At 42.1% G+C, this 25,712-nt stretch overlaps 3 protein-coding genes across 3 annotated transcripts in view; 1 reads left to right on the forward strand and 2 right to left on the reverse strand.

Annotated features, from left to right (window-relative positions):
• The window catches only part of LOC129101240 (tetratricopeptide repeat protein 28-like), a 157,833-nt gene extending 152,593 nt beyond the window's left edge, over positions 1 to 5,240 (reverse strand). The window contains 2 exon segments of the mRNA XM_054610964.1: positions 1,835 to 2,134; positions 4,804 to 5,240. Coding sequence (XP_054466939.1) covers positions 1,835 to 2,134; positions 4,804 to 4,833 — 330 coding nt within the window. The 5' untranslated portion in view covers positions 4,834 to 5,240.
• Positions 5,241 to 9,669: 4,429 nt separating this feature from the next.
• LOC129101703 (L-serine dehydratase/L-threonine deaminase-like) lies at positions 9,670 to 12,202 on the forward strand. The gene is made up of 7 exons (XM_054611607.1): positions 9,670 to 9,822; positions 9,968 to 10,007; positions 10,104 to 10,243; positions 10,465 to 10,556; positions 11,460 to 11,687; positions 11,787 to 11,911; positions 12,009 to 12,202. The coding sequence occupies exons 1-7, from the start codon at positions 9,670 to 9,672 to the stop codon at positions 12,200 to 12,202; spliced, it is 972 nt and encodes a 323-aa protein (XP_054467582.1).
• A 1,950-nt stretch (positions 12,203 to 14,152) lies between these two features.
• The window catches only part of LOC129100759 (probable E3 ubiquitin-protein ligase HECTD4), a 36,559-nt gene continuing 24,999 nt past the window's right edge, over positions 14,153 to 25,712 (reverse strand). The window contains 23 exon segments of the mRNA XM_054610219.1: positions 14,153 to 16,250; positions 16,778 to 17,000; positions 17,195 to 17,390; positions 17,534 to 17,555; positions 17,558 to 17,699; positions 17,792 to 18,013; positions 18,357 to 18,460; positions 18,558 to 18,713; positions 18,810 to 18,929; positions 19,026 to 19,172; positions 19,392 to 19,582; positions 19,974 to 20,097; positions 20,424 to 20,527; positions 20,635 to 20,780; positions 20,992 to 21,215; positions 21,312 to 21,519; positions 21,607 to 23,003; positions 23,257 to 23,436; positions 23,547 to 23,752; positions 23,862 to 23,992; positions 24,097 to 24,302; positions 24,394 to 24,575; positions 24,667 to 24,827. Of these exon segments, the coding sequence (XP_054466194.1) occupies positions 16,114 to 16,250; positions 16,778 to 17,000; positions 17,195 to 17,390; positions 17,534 to 17,555; positions 17,558 to 17,699; positions 17,792 to 18,013; positions 18,357 to 18,460; positions 18,558 to 18,713; positions 18,810 to 18,929; positions 19,026 to 19,172; positions 19,392 to 19,582; positions 19,974 to 20,097; positions 20,424 to 20,527; positions 20,635 to 20,780; positions 20,992 to 21,215; positions 21,312 to 21,519; positions 21,607 to 23,003; positions 23,257 to 23,436; positions 23,547 to 23,752; positions 23,862 to 23,992; positions 24,097 to 24,302; positions 24,394 to 24,575; positions 24,667 to 24,827 (4,929 nt within the window). The 3' untranslated portion in view covers positions 14,153 to 16,113.

The following is a 25,712-nucleotide window of genomic DNA, read 5'->3' on the forward strand; positions in this document are numbered from 1 at the left end:
CATTCATATCCGCTATAGCTGAACGATACACAAATATCATACTCTGATTAGAAAGATGTGATTTTAGTTTATTGATACAACACAATTTATTTTTAAATGGAAGATGGATGTGTTGTGACCTTGTCCTTTTACTACTTGATTAATGTATAGGTATACATTAATCAAGTAGTAAAATTGTCTCCACGGTGGCTGTGTTGATACAGGTTTAAGCACATTTCTAAATCTATATGACAGCCATGATGAACATTTCCTTGAACCCACAGAATTTAAAAAAAGCATCTTGAAAATTAAATTGCCTGAATGCCTTTTTGTCCTGCACGGATTACATACGTTTACCAGCCTTCCTGTTTGACAAGACTGACCCCTAGTGGTGATTTTAAAACATGAACATGCACCGCTCTGTATAATTGTCAATACCAAAGACATATAAATCCTTTTGTCTTACATCACGAAGTAAAACATAAGCATCAGGCTGTACATCGGCACCAAGTCTGCTCACAGAAACATCAGCATGAGAGTCGAGCTGTCAGGCTGTAAATCCAAGAATAAGCAGAGCTACACCGTCTAGATTAAGCCAACCATCCCCCAGTCTGACCACAAAGAGTTTCATTGTACTTGGATAGCATTTAAAGAGGAGAAAGGAGAATGATTTTGGCAGTGATTTTCAATTATATAGTTTGGCCTCACATGCCTCAGAGGGTTATGAAATCTATCCCAAATAAACGAGATGTACTCTGTTAATGCTCAGATGCTCCAAAAGGAGAAGTGACAGCATGAAGAGGAGCCTATTGTTGTAGAATTGGTCATATCAAATGACATGGAAAAAGAACTGTACTGAGAAGAATCTAAAACAACAGCTGGACAGCAACCGTATATTCATAATAACAATAATATGAAGAACTACAGTGAACAATAGGAGCTAGAAGGACGACATGTGTGACAGTCCATATGGGACACTGCAGCAAGCACACAACAATATCTATGCTGATAAAAGGCGACAGTTTCAGTTCTCACTGCAATGCCACATTTTCACAGAGGATTAAACCTACCTGAGGGTCTGAAGATGCATGACCAAAGATCAAAGAAGAAGTGGTCACTGATGCATCAATGGCAGCGACAAATTATCATCAATACCACTCTACCACATTATCATCAATCTCTCTCTGGAAAGACAAAAGTATCTCTCCATGCTAAATCATGAAATCAATGCATTTCTATCACTGAGAGGAATTGGTCTCCCAGTGATCTCTGCGGCTGAGTAATGTGAAATCTATCGCAGGTTGGTCCACATGGCCTGGACAAGATCAAAGACAAGACCCCAGAAAACTTTGTATTGATCAGCAGCCACAACAAGGCAACTGAGGAGCTAACATGTGAGTGGAATTTGAAACACTTTAAACTGAAGATGAATCATCTACTATTTGTGAGGAAAAACAGTGAGGAAAACAACATAAAATCCCATGATACGACGGTATTACGTGCTGTACTTTTATTACCCACTATTTGACAAAAAACACCTTTTTAATCAAACATACTGGAAAAGTCACACATCTTTAAAACAGCACATCCCCATTTCAATCTATGCAGCTAAGTCCTGATAATTAAAGATCAAATTGGCAATGATATGGACATCAGCGGCCCTAAATTACATTTTATGTTTGAGATTAACAATTCTTTGCTTTAATGGTGTACTTGAGAAAAGTCATTAATTTCTGTTTAACAAGATAAACTATTTTTATACGCAGGGTGAAAAACTCAGGCCTTCTTCCTTATGTTGTTCCACTGTCCTATAATTTTAGCCTATCAGTAGTTTAAGCAGCTGAGGCACACTTACCTTTGGCCACTTGGAATTGAGCTCACAAGCTCTTTCAGCATCATCCAGTGCCGCCTGGTGTTGTCCCAGTTTGAGACGCGCTGCTGAACGGTTACTATAGAGGATGCAGTTCTGTGGGTCAGCTTCCAAGGCATTAGTGTACAAATGAACGGCTGCCTGAAAGTCACCACGCTGACACGCCTCGTTGCTCTGCTGCACTTTCTCCATGAACTCTGCTTTGCTGAGACCAAACCTGGCCCCTTGGTCTCCAGAAATGCATCTCATTGGTCTGCCCGCTGTCCGAGAACCGAAGATGGAAAACTGGAGGAATGGACGAAAGGGGTGAGAAAGCTAATTGAAAAATCTCATAACTTATGGAACTCAATAACAAACTGAATATGGTGTAGTTAGAATGGGCGGCTAAAATGTGAAGGAACGTTAATGTGTGAATATGAAGCAGGATGTTTCGCCACACAGACTCTTTATCTCCCACTGAAGCAATAAAATAAAAACATACTGTAGTCCTATGTGATATTTCACATGTCATAGCAAAACATCCTTATGAAGGAACATTAATAATAGCTGGATTTGATTTAGTTCAGTCAGCTCGAGGACTCTAGTATTGTGCATGCTGACTCAGTGTTGTGGTTTTCATTGAACTAATTTAACGGAGCCATTGTTAATCTAATTTGTTCCACTGGGGCTTTTCCCGCTATGAAAAGGGAACTTCAAGGTCTGCTGTGAAAAAGATATATAAAAAAACAGTGAGGATATGATCCATATATTTGGCCTTGTATACCTGTATGAGGGTTATGTCTCTAGCTACTTCAATTTAGCTCAATCAAATGGCATTACAGATAAGCACACTGAGACTGACAGCTGACAAAGACACCTGGAAATCCCATTCTAAAAAGATAAAAAAGAAAAGGTTATTTATCTTTATATTGGGACATGAAATGACAAAATTCTCAATTATATTAAAATGTAATTTACTATAATTGCAAAGTTTTTGTCTAAATAATGATTAATTTTTTTAATACATAAGGGAGATTGCTGATTTTGCTGTGTATTTCCACCTCTGAAAGACCTGCACATCTGTACAGCACATTTAATATAACATTTTGCACTGAAGTCCAAGTTAGGTTAATTCAATACTCTTACCTGTCTATGAAGAACAGATCCACCAAGGTTTAAAACAGGTGAGGTCTTTAGCTCATGGTTTTATCTTTCCCATCCTGATCAATTAAGCCCACATCTATTCTGATGTTAACAGCTTTTTCCTTGTTATTCTTCTATACCGCAGTTTGGACACACGACAATGGTGTAAAGTTCAACATCAGCTATAAAGACCTCTTCATTGTGCTGATACATGTCCAACCACAACAAGATAATACCGGCCTTAGAGCAAGGCCATCGGCATAAATGTGGGATAGAATCTATTATTGTTCCCACTCACTCCTGATCAAACTGGCATGCACACCATTTGAATGTGTTTCCGTTTTACTGAAGCTGCTACATCCAACCAATACAGTCTGATTGATTAAGTAGACGAGCGCCGTATCCATTTAACAGGGACGGTTAGCCGCGTGTTACTCAATCATGAAATTCATGTCAGTGTTGCATGTTTTTAAGGCCAGCTTCCATTATACCTCTTTCTCACCACACCTCCTCAGACTGAATTCTGGGATAGGGCAGGCTTGGTAATTACTTCCAGAGGCCCGGGGAGTAGACGCAGCAAATATGAAGGCTTTGGGTATCAAGTAGATTCATCGTCAAGTTACAGTGCAGCACCAGAGAGTTTCTCTCTCTCACCCTTTGACCTTTGTCTTTTGCACCTTTTCTTCTTCATCTCTGCATTATAACCATCAAATAATATTTTCTATCACGTGACACATGGAAGGAAATAACTTCTTGCTTTACTTTGGCTGAACTTGAGAGCATCCAGTGTTTTCTATCGTACCTCTAAAAGCCAACTCAACACATGTGGACTGGTAAAAGATCTTTGCTGCAACAGGTAAACCAGTGGGGTGTGTGCACGGAGGTTTCAAAACAAGTGTTTACTGCACGTCACATTGACTGACAACCCAGCTCTCAGGAAAACACAACACACACTGAGGGAGCACCGTCCTCACCCACAACTGACAGCACTGTCACGCATGCTTAGATTCAAGGCTTGCTCTCAAAAGGAAGAGTTTTTTTATTTTTTATTTATTTATATCAGGCCTGTCGATTCCCCCTTCAAGCAAAAACTGCACAGGCTGATCTCATCTGATTAGCAGGAGAGTGAAGGGAACTCATCAGAGAGATTTTATAGAATGGTCCACTGAGAGTGCTGTCCCATCTGCTGCAACAAACTGGAGGGCTGTCTCCTGTGTGTGTGTATGTGGGCAGCACTGGGCAGGAAGGGTGGAGAGTGAGCGATAATGAGAACCTACACCAACACAGAGGACATCCTAGCAACCTAATCACAAGGAGACAGAGATTGAACTCACCTCCTAAAAAGGCAAATATAGCTGGAACGCACTTATTTTCAGTTTTGTTGGGGTAATTAGATTTACTCATGGCAACACACACACACACACACACACACACACACACACACACACACACACACACAGAGTTACTGCCCCCTGTGCAAGCTTCACTGTTCATGCAAAAACAAATGAAGTGTGGTTTAGTCAATTTCTGTAATCTGCATGACCTTCTGTTGACATTTAAGTCACATTTATGTTGGCTATTGCTTTCTCCAGGAGATCCCACACACCCACAGTGCAGTGCAGTGCAGTATGCATGACTGGAAAATCGATACAAGGCTTTTACGAGCTTTTCCCAGTAATGGTCATTAGGTATTTCCTGTCCAGGACGCGAGGTAAAAAAAAAAAAAACTGTTATTCGTGGACGCAAAAAAAAAAAAAAAAATGCCAACAACTACAAAAATGGCAGCTCGCATTTTGACAGTGTAGAAAGTGGTGGTTGTGAAATCTATTTACCTTTTCTTTCGGAGTCGCTTGCTTCTCCATCCTGTCTGACGGCTTTGGTTTGTGCGTCGGGTTATCGCTCTCATCCCATCACACTCCTTCTTCACTTTGTTTAATCAGCTGTTCATGTATCACGAGGTGTTCAAAAAGTAGCAATAAAAGTCCACGACGCTGCACGAGTGTCGACAAACTGCGAGGAAAAGCCGCAAAGACTGAGCTGTGTGGCGTTCAGGAGAAACTTTTTCTCAAGGAAAGTGCGCCATGTTGTCAAATCTTTTCCTTTTTTCTTTTTTTTCTCCCCTTGTCTTTTTTCCCCTCGTTGCCATAGCGGATTTGTGAGTGCTGTACAAAGGGAGGCATGAAGGTCTGTGGGGAGCATGAGTCAGGAAGAAGGAAAGAGGGATTAAAGAATGCACCACTGGGTTATGCTTTGTTTGCAAACATTTATAAAGTGAATTCAATGCAAACTTTCGCTAACTTCAGGTCTTGGGCGTTCATAGACTCTGTGAGGGCAGAGGTGAAGATGAAAAGAAGTTAATTAACCACACCTGAGTTAATTGATGCTGCATTCAAGTCATATGTTGTTCGACCGTAATTCAGACTCTCGAGTTGTATTTGCAGGCAGCGATATTAGAAGTTTCATACAGCAACTACTTTTGTTAGAAAAAAAATAATACTTAAGTGTCAACAAACTATAGAAAGGCACTGGTCGACAAGAGACACATATTTTATATTTATGAGCTCCTTTGAATTGTTTGAAGACACAAACTGTCACATTGCACATCGATTTTCCGAGTTTCCACCTTGAATATTAAAGGGGGTTTTGTAAGACTGTCAGACCATTTTTTTTCTCCTATGCTTAGAAACTTAAAGTTATAGTTAAGGTGTACAATGGTATGGTCTACACAGCCAGTGATGCCATAGATGTAACTAAAAATAATACCTTATGGATGACATCTTTTTAACACTGTGAGTCCCGCTGCATTGCAGGGCTTTTACTTTTCATTTTACAAAATCTTAAAGAGACTTGTGATTCATTCAGGCTTCATTTTTAATTCATATATCAAAATCAACTAGAAGTGCATCCAAGGCACCCTTTCAGATAAACATTATATATATGACAGTTAAAAGTCTGGCCTGAGGTTGGTGACAGGGGAAAGTCTTATCAAAGGGGTTTATTTTCTGGTGAGTAGGAAACTGTTCAAAAATGTGTATGGTGCACTTTTTGGGCTTCAGGGTGGAGCTTCAGGAAAAGGCCACTGTAGTGAGATACTCATGACATTTTTGGATATCTTGTTTTGGGAAACGCAGAGTAAGTCATGATACAATGCAATTATTATATGTTGAACATAAAAATAAAGGTATCAAGATACAGATGATTCCACAATATACTGAAAAACAATTACACGCCTCAACAAATCTGAGCAACTGTGAGAAAAACTAGCCACCTGAAATGGCAAAAAAAGAAATTGACAGCAGAAATTGTATTTATTCATAACTACGCCGACAAATTAATTGAAGCAGTTTGTGATTAAAAGTCACAGCATTCAATCCAGTGTACTGCTGGGTCACATGCAATCCAACTGTACAGTAAAGCAGCAATGAACCTGCAAAAAGCAGAATACAAAATGCACATATTATTTGTTTAGGACATGGTCACATATGACCTCTTGTATTGTCATACAGAACTCAATACTTTATTTCAAATCCAGCTCAATCTGGTGGATGAGATGGACACCAGCTTTTAGAAAGTAACTCTTTGTCCGGTATCATTATACGGTCGGATAGATGCATCAACTTTCTGCACAGGCTCAGCCATTCCTAAGCTGCTTCTGGATGACTCAGAAGAGAAACCTCCTTCTGATAAACCAGGCCTCACCCACATCTCATGACACAGCATGATGCAGCTGCTCCTTGCTTCTATGATGGCATTACAAATATGCCTCGTGCAAACGATGGAGTTATAGATGCTTCTGGATCAGCTGAAGAGGAACCAGCTGTCAGACACGGTGCAGCCAGTCCAGCTGAGGAGATGCTAGCCACTGACGGGTCACCTGATGAAGGTCCACCTGTAAAGGTCAAGAAGGGCCGGCTGTCTCAGAGAATCCAGAAGTTTTTTGACAGGTCAATAAAAACCCTGTTTAGCAAGAAATGTATGAATGTTTTTGTTTTGCAATACAACTTTTTGAACTGATGTCCATAAATGTTATTAAATCCCATCCTGTGTGTGCTTTAATTGTAAAGGAATACAGAATTTGTTTGTGTAATATTATTAATGACAACTAAGTTGAGCACAAAAAGCACATTGAACAGATTTTCAGAATCTTAAATATCATCTAACAGAATCTAATGTGTTTGTTTTTTAAATTTTAAATATATAGTGCTTGTTAAATATTTGTGTATTTCCATTTTACATGCCACATTCAAATGAAAATTGTTTCGGCACTACTGCCACAGAATAAATTCATGAATGGGGAGCCTCTTCACTGCCCAACCCTTCAGGTATTTCAGGTATTGTTTTCCGAAAATCATTTGCAATGGTAACTTCAGATATGAACTGATAATACCTATTACGAGACCTTAAGACTAAGATTGCAAAAATGATATTGCAGAAATAAGCAAGAATTATTTCTAATAAACCATATGAGTCCAACCAGTGTAACAACAGTATGACCTCTGATGAAAAATAATTACGTACAGCTCTTCACCAGCAGATGGTGTTCTATATAGTGGTCTTTGACCTTGACACCAACACGTAATTCCCTACAAACTGAGAAAAAGTAACTCAAGTCTTGAAATAAGCCTTTCCCACTGTTGACATTTTGATGTGTAGGAAAAGCACAGGTGTAATTACCAGCATTAATGATGGCTGCATTGCATTCATTTCGAGGGCTCTGATACTTTGCATGTTTGCTGTCATGGCTTGTACTGGGACATTTAAATGGTATGGGGCCATTGTTAATTCAATAAGCTCCAGCTGTGCTTTCCTGCTCTGACATGTCAAAATGTACTGTGAAAAAAGCCTATAGTGTGTATAGTTTTTTTTAAAGCATCACATATACCATAAAATACTGTAAAAACTAGCAAGGTTAGGTGAAAGTCTCCAAATTCTTGATTTTAAAAAATTGTGAAAAAGCTTAAAGCATAACTATTTAAGTACACCTTTTTGTATCTAACAATAACTCCCACCAAACAATATGATAAAATTCTGACCTGAAAGTCAGATCAAGCTCATTTTTAGCTATGAAGAAGTTTACAATGTTGACCACTGACCCACAGTGCTCCTGTCTGCTGTCATAAACTCTGCATTATCTGGCATTATTTTTACTTTCCCTACAATATAAATATAAGCACGTCTTTGCTCGCTCTCTCACACTCATATTTGCTCTGTCATATTCGAGGCCGGTATTACCAAAGAGGGTTTTACAAGGTTCAGAAAAAACAACAACTTTGAAATCAATGTGTTTGAAATCAAGGCAGCTTATTCCCTTAAATTCTGTGTTGCTTATCACCTGACATAATGAGCAACCTTGTTTGACAGTCTGACCTACATGCAGTGGTGGAAGCAGCAATCTGTTAAAAGGTAAAGATAGTCTATTAAAGGTAAAGTAAAAGGTCTTGCTTACAACCAAACAATAGCCGACATGTATTACCAACGGTATGTTTTTAAAATATCAAAAGTATTCAGCATTATGCATGTATATATTGTTGATGCATAAACATGTATGCTTTATTTTGATGTTTTAGGTCATATGGCTATTGTTTTTTTTTGTTTTTTTGTTGTTGACAATTTAATCATTGTCATTTTATAAGATAATAATATGACTTTTAATGTCAAATTCTGCAAAGTAACTTAGCTGATACCTATGAATGTAATGGAGTAAAAAAAAGTACATGATAATAAAATGCAAATACTTTAGTTAAGAAGCCTGCAAAAAGCTGAACTGTGTAACCTGAAGTTGACTTTTAGAAGGCTACTAACATCCACTAACCACTTACATTTGATTTAAAAAAAAAAAAAAAAAAAAACATTCTGAAGACATTTCCAGACCTCATATTAAAGTGTTCTATATTCCAGTCATCCTGAGGCAGCAGCTCGCAGTCACAACACCGGATCGTTCAGGTTTGAACCGTCCTCACGGCGGCTGCTCCCGCTACCCGCTTTTGGTAGTCGGGGCATCAGGGCCAAAATAGTCGCGACTCTTTAGGTAATGCCGGCGGAGCGTGCAAGTCCTTTAGAGGGAGAAGCAACGCGCAAAGGACAGCGTGTCAAAATGTCACAGGGGGTCTCAGGGGATGCGAGAACAAGGTGGAATTATGCAATGACTGTTACTTAAAACAAGTTTTTGCACTCGCTGTGTCACGTAGACGGATTAAAAATATTCCCTTTTAATGATGTCAGCACAGAGTGGATTGTTGTGCATAGTGCTTCCAGTCACACCAGTGCAGACTGCTCACGTATTCCAGTTTATACATTAAACCATGACACCTCCAAAACTGTTGTTGTCAAAGGGATGGAATTCAATGAAGAGGAATCTTCTTCATCCTCAGCGTTCACTCCTCTTCACGGTCACTGGGAGGGTCCGCCTCATGCCTCACGCTGATTGGTCTCAAAGTGGGCCTCCTTTGCCAAGCCCACAGCTCAAGTGGGTATATAGTCAGGAAAGATGACAGAGCAAAGTGAATGAGGACGTTTGGAATCAGTGAAACCCAGTACTGCTTGTCACCCTGCCATCCATCTGAGACTGGTACGTTGAATAAAACATCATCTTTGTACTTTTATATTTTTGTGAACGATCGTAGAAAACAAAATTGATGTTTTCGAATTATTTGGCCCTTGTCTCTTGAGAAACCATTTCTCTGCTGTTCTACAGTGAGATGAAGACCCAGCAGCCTCTTCATGTGGCCACTCCATTGAGGCAGAGCCTTGCCCTGACTAAAATAGCTGGGACCTCTGTTTACCTCAAGTTGGATTCATCCCAGCCTACAGGATCCTTTAAGATCAGGGGCATCGGACACCTCTGCAAAACTGTGAGTAAATCTCCTCTGCTCTGGGGTGATGCGTTTTGTCCTGTGGTGTGGTTGAGATGCTTAGCATAGATCCACATGCACCAGTATGAACACTGGGATGATGTGTTCGTACCCTTTTTGACTGTAATGTTGTTTTTTCTTGTAGTGGGCTGAGAGAGGATGTGAGCAGCTTGTCTGCTGTTCAGGTGAGAATTAAAGAAAAAAATCAATGTTTTTAGTTGTCTTTGGCTCTGTTGGTGTAGATTTTGGTGTGTCATCTTTGACATTTTTTGCACCAACAGGAGGAAATGCTGGTATGGCAGCAGCTTATTCTGCCCGTCAGCTCGGGGTACCTGCAACCATAGTAGTTCCAAGTGTTACACCAACCCAAACAGTGGAGAGGCTGAAGGACGAAGGTGCCAATGTGGTTATCCACGGCAAGGTTAGTTAATGTCATGGATTGTTTACTATAATCTTAACATCAATCGTACTCTATTTTAAGCATAACTAGCTACATGTTTTGTTGGATTCTGGTTAAATTCTGTGTGCATTTATTATAATTGTCTTATTGCTTGTCAACCAATTATCACATAACATTTAGAACAGACTGAGCATGCCAAATGATTTATCAGATGAAATGAAGTTGTATCTGGTCTCTTTCAGGCTCTAAATGAAAGCATTGAATACGGACAGCAGCTTGTTGCAAATAACCCCAGCTGGATATTCATCTCTCCCTTCGATGATCCTCTCATCTGGTGAGACGATCTCTGTGTGTCTGTCCTTCAGGGATTGTGACAGCATGTACATAACTATATGTGATGAAGAATAAACTTTTGAGCAGTACAGACTGACTAACAAAATGGCGCCTGGGTGCAACTTCCAGCCCCCTACTGTGTGATCAAATACCAAAGGTGTGTCCTTCCTGCAGGTCTAAATGCAAATGACCCTTTCCAGCCTTTTGTTACCACTTGTAATTACATTATGTCTCGTCATGGTCTTGCCTTACCTTTTGTTGTTACAATTTACATAAAAGTCGAACCACTGCTTTGGCTTTCTGTGTAAAATGCTTCCTTTCCCTTTGCTCTGGGTCAACTCACCGGCTCAGATGTGCTCTGTGTCTGTCAGTTTATCAGTGTGCCGGCACACTTCATTAAACTCACACCACCACAGCAACTTCTGAACTGGACTTTGGATTTTCCTCAACATATGCACTGTGCAGAATCTCTTGCATAGTAATCTATCTGTCATGAGGAGATAAGAGACAAAGACATGATAAGACAGATTCTTCTTTAACTCTTCTCTGTAAACAAAATTGTTTTAGGATGTGCAACTGACTGATATAACGCCGGTCTTATCATGATGGTGTCATGCATGCTGGGTTGCAGGGACTTGATGAGGTGTTATGTCAGATGCACGGTATCTTAGCACAGTGCTACCTTTTAGGGACCGTCAGATAATTAAGTTTCCCCCACGTCACAGAGTGTAAATTGCTGACAACACTAAGGGCTACAATGGATATGACCAGCATTATATAGTGCACCTGAATTCAAGAAATATTTATTAAAGAGAAACAATCAGTGTTTCCTTCCTTCCATAACACTTAAAATCAAATTGAATTTGAAGGAACTGACAGTGTAGGCTTGTGTTTGTGTTTGCAGGGAAGGCCACACGTCTCTGGTGAAGGAGCTGGAGCAAGACCTAAAGGAGAAGCCGGGAGCGATAGTGCTGTCGGTGGGAGGCGGAGGCCTGCTGAACGGAGTGGTGGAGGGACTGCGTCGTGCCGGCTGGGCTGACGTGCCCATTGTAGCCATGGAAACCATGGGAGCACATAGCCTCAATGCAGCAATGAAGGCTGGGGAGCTGGTCACTTTACCTGAAATTACCAGGTAACATCTTCTCATAGATATTGCATTCAAATAATGACATTTTTCTCACATAGTTTCTCTTTGTTCGTCAAAGATTAACCGTTCTTTTTTGCTCTCTAGCATTGCAACCACACTGGGCCTGACGAGGGTGTCTGCACAGACTTTTAAACTGGTGGAGGAGCACACAGTTTTCTCAGAAGTAGTCACAGACCAAGAGGCTGTAAAAGCTGTGGAACGCTTTGTAGGTGAGTGCAACCTGCCCCTGAACAGATGCACAACTGACATAAAATGGCAACAATCAGCTGTGAGACTGAACTCTCCTGGTATCTCCTCTTTCTGCAGATGATGAGAAGATCCTGGTGGAGCCTGCCTGTGGTGCTGCCCTGGCAGCTGTGTACAGTGACATTATCAAAAGGCTGCAGGATGAGGGCAAGCTGGTGCAGCGCCTGGGCCCGGTGGTCATTGTGGTGTGCGGCGGCAACAACATCAGCATGGAGCAGCTGTGGAGGCTGAAAAAACAGCTCGGTATTATCTAGCGCGGCCGACTACCTCGGGTCCTCCTGACCTTTCCTCCATTCCTCCATCAGCTGGTCTCAATCCATAAAGCCCAATATTCGTGTGCTCTATAGACCAAACGATTCCAGACTGTGAGATTCTGAGCACTGAGACTGACAAATGTGAGAAGGTGAGAGCTGTGATGTTGCTCTGGTCGACGTAGTTATTGACTGCAGAGATCCCTTTAAGAAAAACTAAAATGTACTGACAGTTTGAGGTTGCATTGGTATTTGTATTAAGTGTGCTCATGTGTTGTTCTGCTTTTGTACAATGAATTATATATTTAAAAAAATAATAAATTAATTTCTGAATATTATACCTAAAGAATCATTTTCCTGCCTTGACAAATGAATTATTCCTGACTGCAGATGGAATAACGCAATGATAGTTTGGCTTAGTATGTGTCACAGTTTTAAATCTAAGGTATCTAATTCAAGATATTTTGCTTACGTCATGTGTTTGTGTGAAAAAACCCCCACTGTTGGCCGATGTGTTGTTTACGGTATTCAAAAATCCAATATCAATTTATACGTTATATCTCTGAGGACTAAACATATCAAGTGTTTAATGAATCAATCATTCTCAAAAATAGATTTTGGAAATCAATCATAAATTGCCCTCTTCAAAACAGGCATCCAAAAGAAAACCAAAGTACTTCAATATATAAAATGTGTATACTGTATGTCTACATGTTGTATATGTGTTGCAGGGATGTTTAAGCAGTGCGAGCACGGTGCAGTGCATTGGGGCCACAGCTTAATTACAATCCCAGCCATACCATGAAACTATTGTATGATATATCATTAAGAGCTCTGGTCCCAGTAGCGTACTGTCAAATTAAATTCCCCTCTCCAAAGTGAGTGCTTTGGCAGGCACGATGCATACAGAATTACATCCTAAAGCAGCTTTGATCCCGAATAAATGAATGAGTCAATCATGAAGTTTTAAATTTGACCAACAACTTTCAACTTTTGGTCAACATTAACATCCTAGAATGAGGATTTCAGTACACAGCATTGTATACCAGCCAGGTCAAGTGGCCTCTCCGGCTTGAAGACAGAAACTGTCTCTGGGTCAGTCACATGTTGCATGACCACGGCAAACATCTCCACACCTTTTGACTACACTGAACTTCCCAGCGTTCAATTGGCTGGATTTTTAGGGATGTGGCCCTTTTCCTAGCTACCCATTGGTCTGACGATCATTAAAACGGGTGGTGGGCCCTTACGTCACAAAGAGGGGTGACAGCTGTGTGTGAGGGACAGTTGATTAGTTCCTTTGAAACCGAGTCAATATGCTGGAGACATTCCTAGCATTCCTACAACTAAACATCTTACGTCAAAACATTAGGGGAAACTCAACCAATAGATGTTTTTGATAAATCATTATCTACAGCGGAAATATCTGACCAATTAGTGAGGAATTTTTGCTGATGAAACATTGCGTCTATAGTGGTCAATGGTTCCCTTTTTGGAAATGGCATATAATGGAGCCTAAATACAGCGTGAGTCATTGAGGAGCATGACTGGAGATCCAGCTAGAACTGGCCTGGTCCAGCACTTGCTGCTTTGAAAAGGTGTCTGGTGACATAACCAGAGTTGGTCGCAAGGGGTCCTTACATAAAAGGCATGTCCTAAAAGGAGACAAAGTATGTTTCACAGTCATCATTCATCATGACCAACAGTCATTGTCTATGCACACATGTAACATGCATGTCCTCTACACCATGTCAACGCTGTTCAGTCATGTATGCAAATGAGCAATTTTGGGAGGAATTTGAAGTAGAAAACATCCATTCATTAAACATGTTTTCCCCAATCCCATTGGATATTTATCTGAACAATACCCTATATGAAAATGAACTAAAATACGCATTAAAATGTAGTGGGTCAATAAATAAAATACATTAAGCGAGAAAAAGTGAATTTGTACATGAAGACATTTCTTTTATTGTGACACAGAAATCTCAAATGCCATCTGATTCTTTACATCTGTATAATCCATTTTAGATATGTTAAGTTTCTGATGAGCAGAGGTAAGACAGTAAAAGTTAAGTTAATGCAACCATAAATAATTGTAATAAATATCAAGTAAATGTACAGCACACATTTTTATCGCAACACCTCTTTGTATGGATATGTCCTTTTTATAACCTTATCTACCGCCCCGGAGGAGGAGGAAGTAGAGGAGAGAGCGTCCCTGTTAGCAGCGGTATATCACCCTTCAAAAGAACTGAACCAAAACAAAAACTTGCAAGCAATTCAACAATCCAATATGCGTCAAATGTTTTTCAGTTCTATCCAAGTAAAATGGTGATTTTACTCATACAAGAAAACATCTTTCACCATGAGTAGAAGAAATTGAATCCATCTGAGTACAAGACAAAAGGTGATAAGATTACTGGTATTTCCAAAATTCATAAAAAATAACAACACAACAAACTGGATATCCAACAGACATCGTCTAGTTTGCTCATTTTAGAATATTTTCTTGGAAGAGTAGTGCAAACCAAAAACAAAAATTATAAGGTGAAGTGAATTAGAAATTAATAAAAATTCCCATCAAACATAACGTCAGTCTATTTACATTTTTTTTCTTCCCCCGATTCAATTTTTACACAGCTAAATATTTGGTTATGGGTAAAATGAACAAACAAAGAAAAAAAGCAAAACCCTGTTCTTTTTTCAATAAAGAAAATGATGAAAAGGCCGAACTCAGGATAATTCGCCGCCCCTCCCCCAGTGTATGTGTGTAGATTGTGTATTTTGGGGAGCGAGGGGGGGGGGTTGTTACACATTCAGTAGCAGTAGCACACAAACCATGTAGGAGAGCAGCTCTTGAGAATCACAAAGTGACACAGGTTTCACAAAACCTGAAACGCAAGCATAACCAAGCCAGCAGGCCTCTCCTATCGTCCAATCTACCTGACCTAACATGCCGCCAAAGCTACTCGAAAAATCAAAGAGCAATTTCATAAACTAATAGATTAATATGACTTTTTACACGACTTAAATACCCTCTCTTCAGAGACTTGGATAAAATGTATTCAGTTTATATAGGCATAAGTTTGTCCATTAGCAGTTCATATTTTTTTTTTTTAAACAGGCAGTAAACTACATAATATCCTGTACAGCACTTGTTCACATCTTGTGCGCGCTCATTGCTGACATGGTCAAAAATAGGCAGAATTTTACGTTTACTTTTTTCTGGTAGTAGTCGTACCTGCGTCTCATACGTCAGATAATTCTATGGAAATCATGGGGTTCTCTTCACACACATCCAGCCTCACCCTCTGGAGAGAGTCTCCTACAGCAAACGACCCCACTGAGGGAGGCAGCTAGGTTAAGCATTAGGAAAGATACAGTTTGTTTGTTGCCTTCACAGCAATGCAAAGTTCCGCAGCTCATAGTTTTGCTGAAACCATGCTTTCAATACTAAAATGTTACCAGAAAAGAGGATTCAGCAACTGTAAAGTGCTGATCTGAAGTCATCCTATTTAGTTGTTAAATTCACAGAACTTGACTGAAACTTGTTAAACCCTCTTTTAAAGGTAGGGGAAGGGGAAAGGAAAAGAAAAAAGCATGTCACAGTTGTCTTCAACGCCATCCTCAAACTCAGTGCAACCAGAACAGCAGTGTCAGATTATCTTTCATGTATTCTTCACAAAAAAAAGCGTCAAAACATATTGTGAAATTCAATATTTGTGTAACCTGAAAAAAAAGCAGGGATAAACATGCAAAGCATCTCAAAATAAACTACCCAAAATAAATTAAAATAAAATTGGTGATTTAGTTGGAGCAGCAAAGCATAACGAACTGTGGTCTGTCTGAGAGGAAGGTCCAGTAGTGGTGGTGGGTATATACGCTTGGGAACATCTGGGTGTCAAGTCTTCCTAACCGCTCAGGGGGTCCTCGCGGTAGTGGATGGCGTATCGCAGTTTCTCCAGCATCACATCCAAAGATGTGTACTGGGGCAGTTTCACCATAAACATACAGGTCTCCACGCGAATGTAGCGCGAGTCTGGCTGACCTGGAGAGAAGAGAGACAGGGAGGAGCATTACAACAAAATCACATACTTCTTCTATTCCACGATGAGCCTTGTTATGTATGTTGACTACTGGAGTTGTATATGAAACTGCAGGAGGCCAATGAGTTGCTGGGTAGCAAGTGTTCTCGATTAATTACTAAGCTTGTCTAGGTGATAAAGTGTTAACGTATCTTATCTGTTGTAGACCTGTTTGTTTTTTGCCTGTCTTTCTAAATAGTGACTAAGTAAACTAGGACAGATCCCACTTCTTTGAAAGATGAGAAGTTCACACATCGGAAACAGTGTGTCCGCCTACATGGAACAGCGTCACATGTCCATTCTACAAATCTATTCATTTAAAAACACAACATATGACAAACAACATGTTCAAAGTCTGTCCAAGGATTCAAGACAAGACAAGGTGTTTTGATAATCACTATCAGTAGTGTCTGAACTAAGACGAACATCACTCAGAGATAGCAGCCCTTGTGTCCAAACATGGCACTGTTGAAACCTTGTTTGCCATTACCTGCAGCTCCATCAGGAGGGGCAATCTTCATGGGGTAAGGGGGAACATGGGCGGTGTCCGGCCCCCCATCCTTGCAGGGGCAGGTGAACGGTATTCGCTCCTGGTTGCAGGCAAACTTGATAAACTTGCAGAGCTCCTCTTGAGTGAACATCTCCAAGGCGATCCAGAAGAACTCGATGTGCTGGTCAGTCTCCATCAGACCCACCTGATACATGGTGTGAGCCTACAGGGAGAGAGCGGGGCACACTTTGATTACATTTTATTAATACTAACCTGTAAGTAGGTGTTTCTCATGCAAAACCTAGTTATTACCATAGTTAGTAGTGAATGGCCCACCACAGATTTGCATTATATGTTTACACTTTCTTTGTACAGTAGTATGAACAGATTTCAACAGGCACTTTCACACAAACGTACCTTGAGGAACTCCAGGTTAATGTAAGGCAAGCCGCAGGTGCGCAGCTCCATCTCCAGGGGGCTGAGCATGGTGAGCAGCTGCAGGGGAATGATTGAACCGAGCCCTGCACGCACCGCCGTCATACACTCTATGTTCTCCAGCTCCCTCAGACGAAGACTCCGCACCGCCCGTGCGTACATATCCTTATTCTCCCAGCTTAACACACACAAACAAGCACACAATGTATAAAAGGTGAAGAAATCAGACTGCTATTAGCTAGGTCTTATTGATGAACTTATTGATGAACTGCAGCTTTGAAGGGTTGATTGAACTAAGTTTTCAGGTAAAGTTTCCTATACCTGACGATGAGGCTGCGACCCCCTGACAAAGCTCCACCTCATCACCCATCATAGTGACATAGGTGAAGGTGCAGCAGGGCCGGCTGGGGGAGTCAGGGCTTTCTCCCGAATGGTGTAGGGAGGAAATCTCAGCACACAGGGCCTCCAGCTCCGTCTCGTCACACGTCTGCAGGGTCAGAAAACAAACGTCACGTTAAGGTCACTAGAACAGTGGTATTAGCAGGAAACAACATGAGGTTTACACCACTGGTCCCTTGCATTTTCAAACTTCTTGACGTAGTTGTAGGTCAGCACGTCAGCTTCCTGCAGGTCCTGCTCTGGGTCGAGGGACTCGCCCACCAGACCCTTCCAAAAGGAGCCCAGGAGGTCCAAAGGAAGTGGCACATCAGCACGGATGGCTATGCCAAGAAGCTGACCGAAGAAGTGCAACAACTGTTCTTCTGCATAGCTGATAGGGCAGGGCGTCAGGATGTACTTCCCCTGAGAACACAAACAAACAACAAAGATTTATATTCCATCATCTTTGATTAACTTTCTTGTGCTAGATATGATTCTCTCCCCTCCCAAATACGATTCCTAGAAAAACTGCAGTCTTGAGATATTAATTAACAGAATCACTTCTTTTGTTATTACACTCCAAAATGTCGTTACAGTTCAAACTCAAAACATTTCATAGTTAGCTTTCAAAACTGGTAGGAAACATCAAGATTGTAGGCAGTGTCAGGTCAATCCAGACTAGGACATACTGTATATGTCTTGATGGAAGAACAAAAGAGTCAGAATAAGGACAAACTGAAACATGTCAGATCCTGAAAAACCTTACCTTGTTACGGTTTGCTGCAGCACTGGGGCAGGGGAGCAGCAGAGAAAGAGCAGAACTCTGTAACTCCTTACACACCTGCCACAGGAAATGTCTGAACGAGCCACCTGGAGAGACAGATTCATCAAAGCTACAGTAAGGTCTGAAAAAACAGTAAAACTGCAGGGCATTACAAAAAAAAAGATTTAAAGGAGAAATTCTAACTTGTGCCATGAACTTCCTCTCCAGTGAAGCGGATGTTGAAGGCATAAGTCGGGTCTCCTCCGCTGGCCAGTTTCACACAGAGCTGGGACGACGGCACGCAGGATAGCTGGCGTGCTGCTTGGCATAAATATGTGTTCTCTGATGATCTGATCTCACCTGTAGAACAGACGCCAGGGAAATTGAAAGAATCCAGTACAAGTGATGTGAAATGGGAAACAATAAACATGTGAACAAGTTAAAAGGAATGCATACCTCCTACAATCTCTAGAGGGTCCAGTGTAATCTCTGGGGCAGCATGGTCAGCTGTCCGCTGAACTGTAGCATTCAGTACTCTGTTCATTACAGTGACCTTACTGTCGTAGAAGACTAGACCTGTAAACAGTCGAGATACAGATTTTAACAAGGCAGGTTTCCTATTTAGGTCAAAACAGCCCATTATGACCCCTTGACCTGCTAGATCCCGCTCACCTTTGGCCTCACATAACAGCGCTGCAATGCTGTTTTGATAGGTAAGTGTCTGTCTCAGCTCCACTAGCGGCAGGAAGAAACTCTCCAGGGTGTTGTTGAGGGACTGCAGAAGAGCAAAGCGCAAGCGCAGGCTCTCCACAGGTACATCTGAAAACACAAAGTTAAATGTACCAGATGACAAAACAACAAAGCAAGTGTGACTGACAGAATGTAGCAAGTACACACGTGTAACACGATAGCATTTGATTTACCCAAAAAAATACTATTGGGAGAGAAGGAAGAGGAGAACAACAACAACAACAGGCTTTTTAGCCTTTTTTGTTCATCTTGTTGACACATACAGTAACAAACAACAGGTTCACTTACTGAGCAGGCTGGCCACACGAGGATCAGCAGTATCACCGGGGTCCAGGTAGACTTCATGGGGGTGTAGTCTGGCTGGTGTGATGGCCAGGTGACGGCAGAGCCTGTTGATGTACTGGACTAACGCCACGTCCATTTCTAAGCTCCACTTCCTGCAGGCCTTCTGTGCGTGACGAGTGTCTATACAGGTGCACCTGGTACAGAGGACAGCTGAGGTTAAATAGAGACCTCCAATAATGTTTAGTCACTTAGCGATGTATCGAAGATGATCAGGCGTTTGGATGGCGAGATATACGGAAATACTCTGTGTTCAGTGCTAGCCTTCTTTAAGGAATAGAAAATAGGCAGATGTCATGCTGCATTACACTTAGATAACAAGTGTGAAAATTAAGAAAGAAAACAATTAAAAATGTCATTATATGCTTGGAAATTTTTAAATGAATCAGAAGTGACCTGTTTCTTTGAAGGTCACTTGAGGACACGTTTTGTCACAACACAACATGTTTGGTTCCCGGACAGCTTGTTTATGTGACAGTGTGACAGTCTGAGTGCTGGTTATTGGGCTAGGACATTCCCCAGTCTCACCTTTCAAAGTGGAGGTCATAACCACAAGCCAAAATTGCCCTCCAGACGCTACGGATGTCCTGCTTGACACGATCAACAGCGAATTTATGGAAGCCTTCCAGTGTCAGGTATTTCTCCTCTGGAACTTAAGAAGACAAAGCCATATGTGAGGTAGCTAGGTTTCAAAACAGGACTAACATTAACTCTTGTAAGGTAGTAGAGCATCATAGCAGAAATACCATACACCTTAATTTCCAGTTATATAAAACAAAGACAAAAGCAGAAAAATCAAAAATTTAAGCAAAGGAAGGGGTGTAGAGCAAAAATCACTTAACGATATAATTCTTAAGAAAAAATGATTTAGTCTCCGTTAGTAACATTTTACAAACACTACTTTAACCCCACTGTCTAGAACTAAAACATGCATATTCAGTGATGTGTGTAGTCAAAGTGTGTGTCATTGCTGCCAACCTTCAGCTTTCTTAGCAGGCGATTTTTCAACTTCCTTCTCATCAGGTCTGGATTTCTCCGGAGATTTTGGCTTCAGGACGGTCTTCTTTTCACTCAGAGCAGTCCTGGCATAGTCAGGAGGCAAATTTAATCAATAATCATCATCATCATTACCTAGTCTAAGTGTAAATGGACCTAAACATGTGCTTGAACATATTAACATATTACTCACCTGACACTGTTGAGCACAGACTTTTCCTTGGTGGGAGGTTTGGTGATGGGCCTCTTGGTGCTCACTACCTTGCCTTGGTGCTGTTCTTTTCCTGCTTTGCTGTATTTGTTCTTATTGGGCTTGGTAGTGCCATACTTTCTAAGAATCTGGTAGAATCAAATCATATTGACACACATGAATGTACATACAGTAGAGATCAACAATGAACTTGTGGTGCTTGACCTCAGAGGGAGGCAGGGGAGAGTTTCAAAATGTTACACTCTATTAGAAAATAGACAGCAAAAAGTATCAATGGATGATTCAGCAGTGAATTACTTTGACTCACAGCCCTTTTGCTGCCAGTTTGTTCTATTATACCTGAGTAAGCTGGTCCTCAAGTACTTTCTTTGGAGGCCTAACGTTGGTGAAGAAAGTATGCAGTAGGTTGCCAGGGGTTTGAGCATTGATCTGCTCCTTGCTGAGGTAAATGTCAGTCACTTTCACTGGCTTGGCCGGTGTGAGGCTGAGCATCTGCTCCGAGTGCACGCAGCTCTTAAACACATCTGTGAGGACATCTCGAGCTCCGGGTACAAGCTTGTCACCTTGAAAAATGGATATTGATTATTAAATATTTAGCAGACACTGGCAGAACTAATGTCACTGTGTAAAAACAGAAAATATGGTAAACAAACACCAACCTCTGACTGACTTGTCCAGGAAGTAGTCTTCAAGGGCAGAGCTTCCCTGTGTGTCGAACAGGCTTTGGTTGACACTGGAGGCTGTGAGGATCTCCTCATTGGTCAACTCCATTAGTTCCTCTTCACCTTCAAGACTGGACAAGCCAATCAGGTCACTGCTGTTGAAAAGACTGGCACGGATTTTTTCCACTTTTGCCCGAGAACGAACCTATGATTAACGAAAGAAAGAAGAGCTTATTTCAACAACCCAAATTCAAACAGCTGAGAACTATTATGGGGCACTTAATCAACCCACCTCAATGACAGCATAACCCTTGATGGGCCTAGCCATGACCGCATTGCTCTCAAGTGAGGTGACAGTATTCATAGAGCCCCCATCTGACACAGATGGTGTTTCTGCGCTGTCGAGTGGCTCCCCCAAGCTGCCCAGACTCCCCAGGCTTCCTGTACTACACAACGAGGTATCTAGACTCTCCTGACTAGAGACAGTCTGGGGGTCTTGGGGGCCCTGCTGGGGGTATGAAACAGCCGAAGCTGCAGCAGCAGGGTTGAGAGGTGGAACAGCTAACATCTCCTGATCAACAGAAAGTTCACTGGCAGTGCGGGACACTCCCTGAGAGGAGCTGCAGATCGAAGTCTGGCTGGTAGAAGCTGAAGCACTGACGCTCATAGCTGGAGTCACACTGCTCGAGCTGTCGGGACTCTCAGGACCTCCGTGGTTGGGGAAGGGTCGCTCAGGCTCAGGGCCCGCCTTGCCATCATGAGGGCTACAAAACCCAGCTCCAGCTTTGGGCTTCTTGGGGTCCTCTTCCTGCAGAGGGATGAAGACTTCATCTTTGAAGAGCCCTCCATGTGCGTTGCAAGCCCTGCGGATAGCATTTCGAACCACGGCCTCCTCCAGGTGCGTGGGGATACCTGAGAGCACCAGCAGGCGACTGTGGGCAGTGGGGCCCACCAGGGCTTGGCAGGCATCTGTCACTGCATCACTGGTCACACTCAAGCCCTGCGGGTCTTTATTAGCGAGATGTCGAAGGATCATCAGGAGAGTGAGGCAGCGGTGGAACCACAGCATGTCCTCAGGTTTACTACCCGCCATGTTCAGCAGGGCACTGTCACTCTCTGACAACCGTGCACCTACACTTCCCCGTTTCCCAGAGACCGCTGCTGCCACTGCAGCCGCTCTCTCACGCTTCATCTTCACCTTCTTACGTTTGGATAGCAGACTGGGGCTCTGTGGCGTCTGGCCTGGGGACGATGACGAGGATGAGGAAGAGTCACTAAGGTTAGGAGCGCTGGTGGAGGACAGGGCTCCCACTGAAGATCCACCAACATTGAGGGGAAGCGTGACCTCGGCCACAGCCAGACACACCTCCATCAAAGCGTGGAAGTAGGTGGAGAACCGACTCTGCTCCGCCCCGAGAGCCAACGCGACGCCTCCAGACGAAGACCCCCCTGCTCCAGCCCCTCCAGCCGTCCATCCCTGAGTCTCCCGGTCGTAGAGCTTACGGAGTTCTGTCTGCAGGGCCATGAGCACTGCGAGGCAGGGGTTTAGCAGCAGAGCGATGGAGCTGGAGAGACCAGCAGGGCTCTTGCGCTGCTCCAAGTGGTGGATCTTCCGCAAAAGCTCAGCCAGCAAGTGAAAGGTGAGTTCTTTTATGGAGGGAGCCAGATCAGTGGTCCAAAGCAAACCCCCTAAAATAATAATAACAAAGATTGATAAAACACTGAAAGTTGTTGAAATTTGTATTTAGGTTTGGTATGATTTATCTTGCAAGCTATCAAAGTTCTTCTTTGATTTATGTAACTGTACTATGTTCGTATTTCTATGTTTTTTAAATAAGAAAATACTCAATACACAAATTAAATAATATACCAGATACAAATCATCAAATACAGTTTAAAAATGTAAGGCTCTTTAAAGTGTCATAGCTGGTGGTCAACCTACCTAGTAGTTCCACCACCTGCAGCAGCACAGACGAGGGCACAGTGTCCAGCTCGTCCTCGGATCGTTCATTGCCCTCACCCAGCTTCCACGTCAACAGCTGTTCAGCAAATGCCAGGGCCAGTGGAAACTCCAGTGGCAAGGAGTGCAGCACCAATACAGCACCCGGAGAAGGTGATACCCCTAAAATCAGGAAAATGGGATATTAAATTCCATTTAATCCTGTTAGAGATTTTGATCTTTTTAAGTTGAAGCAGCCTGTATGAATTCCCCTTTTGGTTCCAGACACTCACCAAGTTTGATGTGCACCTTATCAGTGGGTATGATAACAGAGGGGTATTGGTTGGTGGTGGGAGGGGGAGTAAGGCCTGTGTTGGTAGGTGAGGCATCCAGTGGATAGCACACCGCCTCCATCAGATTTAGCTGGCCATTTCTACGCACTTTGTGACCCAGGCCATACACCATGACTCGAGCCCATGGGGCCTTGTAAAGGCTGGAGCTAATGTAGTGGAAAAACATAGGAGGTAATTACATTTTATTTACAGGAAATGGTAAGAAATCTGAGTCCATCATGAATGGCTGAAGTTCAAAATGTATGAGGAACTCACTCTTTGCGGCAGCCCAACTGGCTCTCCTTGCACGATACAATTACAAATGCAGCGCCTGGAAAGCTGACATCCATGCTAACCTTTGACTCGGTCACAGGGAACTCCTCAGATGTGAACTGCTCTGGTGCATTCTGTCAAAATGAACAGAATTATAAGAAAAGATTAGCATCTTTACAAACTAGGTAGGTATCCAGAGGACAGTTAATTATATCAAGCATTGATTGGCGAAGCTAACCTGTAGGAAGCAGCAGATTTGCTTCGTGAGCTCCAGAAGGCTTTCCTCTCCTTGATGCAAGGCACGGGTGATGGCCACTGTCAGCCACTCCCGGATGGGCAGAGCATTGCCCTGGTAGAACAGCTCTGAGGGAGAGCAGCTCTGGCCCTGGAGGTTGTGAAGCATGGACTGGGCCAGTAGGATAGAACTAGAACTAATAGTGCCATCTGCAGGAAGAACAACATCAGAGCAAATGGCAAGGAAACATTATTATTACATTGATAGACCCAGTGATACGCAAGAAAGATTAATACTCACCAGGGAGGGGTGGGGCCAGCAGCTGATTGGACAGCAGCTGCAGGTGCTCTAAGGTGATGTCTCGTATAGCAGGTATGTGGAAGAGACGAGTGAAGGTGTGGGGATTCTTGGGGGCAAAGATGTTGAGCAAGGCCATGCGGCAGTATAACCGAGCCAGCGCACTCTCACAGCGGAGCAGTTCCCTGCAGAAAACCAGTAAAACAAGATTTTATTTTGAGCACTGGTGCAGGATGCAATTATATTATGATCCTTCCCATTAGGTTCATACATTACCTATGAATCTGAATGTTGCTACTGTCCAGTGAGACTAAGCCATTAGCCGCAGTCCGTCGGGATCCAGCAGGCGGGCGCTCCAGCATCTCAATAGGGTACCAATACCTCACTAGCACCCCCTCACTGCGCAGGTAGGTCTCCACCTGTACTAGCTCATTCACCTTGACAAGATGAAGTTAACAAAGGCATATATAGGTATTAGGGTTTTCATGTTGAGCAAATGGATTTTGTGTATGGCACATGTGCATAGATTTTCTACAATTCTAGCAGTCACAGTAGAGGATGGGAAGCCTGTGAAGTTCAATGGAAGGTTGGTATCTCCAGGCTCTTGAAAAAGTTAATTGATATTCTTGATACTAGGCAATCCAAACAAATACTTAAATGGGATGTAGAACAACGTGGGCACTGGGTAACAGATATGTATGATGCATGTTGTAAATATGGCTTTGAAGAAGATATGTTATGTTGCCAATAAGAAGGTGTTTAGTAATTACAAATATATCTGGGAAAACGAGTTTTGGAGTACACGAAAGTTGCATACAAATCAAATCTAAAATCTATTTATGCCCAAATAGGAGCTGGTAATCTACCTACATCTTAATGTTGAAACAATGCATTGAAATTCAATTATTTCAATGCAATTATTATTACTATGTTATGAGTATTATTTTTTTATGGTCGTTTGTACTGGAAACTTCATCTTTTGTTTAGTGATATAAAAGGATATGACTAAGGTGATGGTTATAAATGAGTCACAACAGCTAAGATGGTTGTATGAAAAGGAGACATCTGAATTTGCACCTTATTTAAGGAACTCATGGCAGCTTGAGAGGAGAATCTTTTCCAGATATTTTATTTTTTGGGTAGAATTATTTAAATTGAAATGTGACCAGCCTGCTAGGCCCTAGTGGTAAGGAAAACTGGTGTATAGGTTCAAGTAAAGGTCTCTTTTAATCCCGTGAGGAATGGGTCACGAAATGGCATGAAAAGTGAATCAAATTCAAATGATTCATGCATTCATTCACACACTAGTATCAATACACTTC

This window comes from Anoplopoma fimbria, chromosome 13, assembly GCF_027596085.1.
Source record: "Anoplopoma fimbria isolate UVic2021 breed Golden Eagle Sablefish chromosome 13, Afim_UVic_2022, whole genome shotgun sequence".
In the NCBI taxonomy this organism is placed as follows: domain Eukaryota; kingdom Metazoa; phylum Chordata; class Actinopteri; order Perciformes; family Anoplopomatidae; genus Anoplopoma; species Anoplopoma fimbria.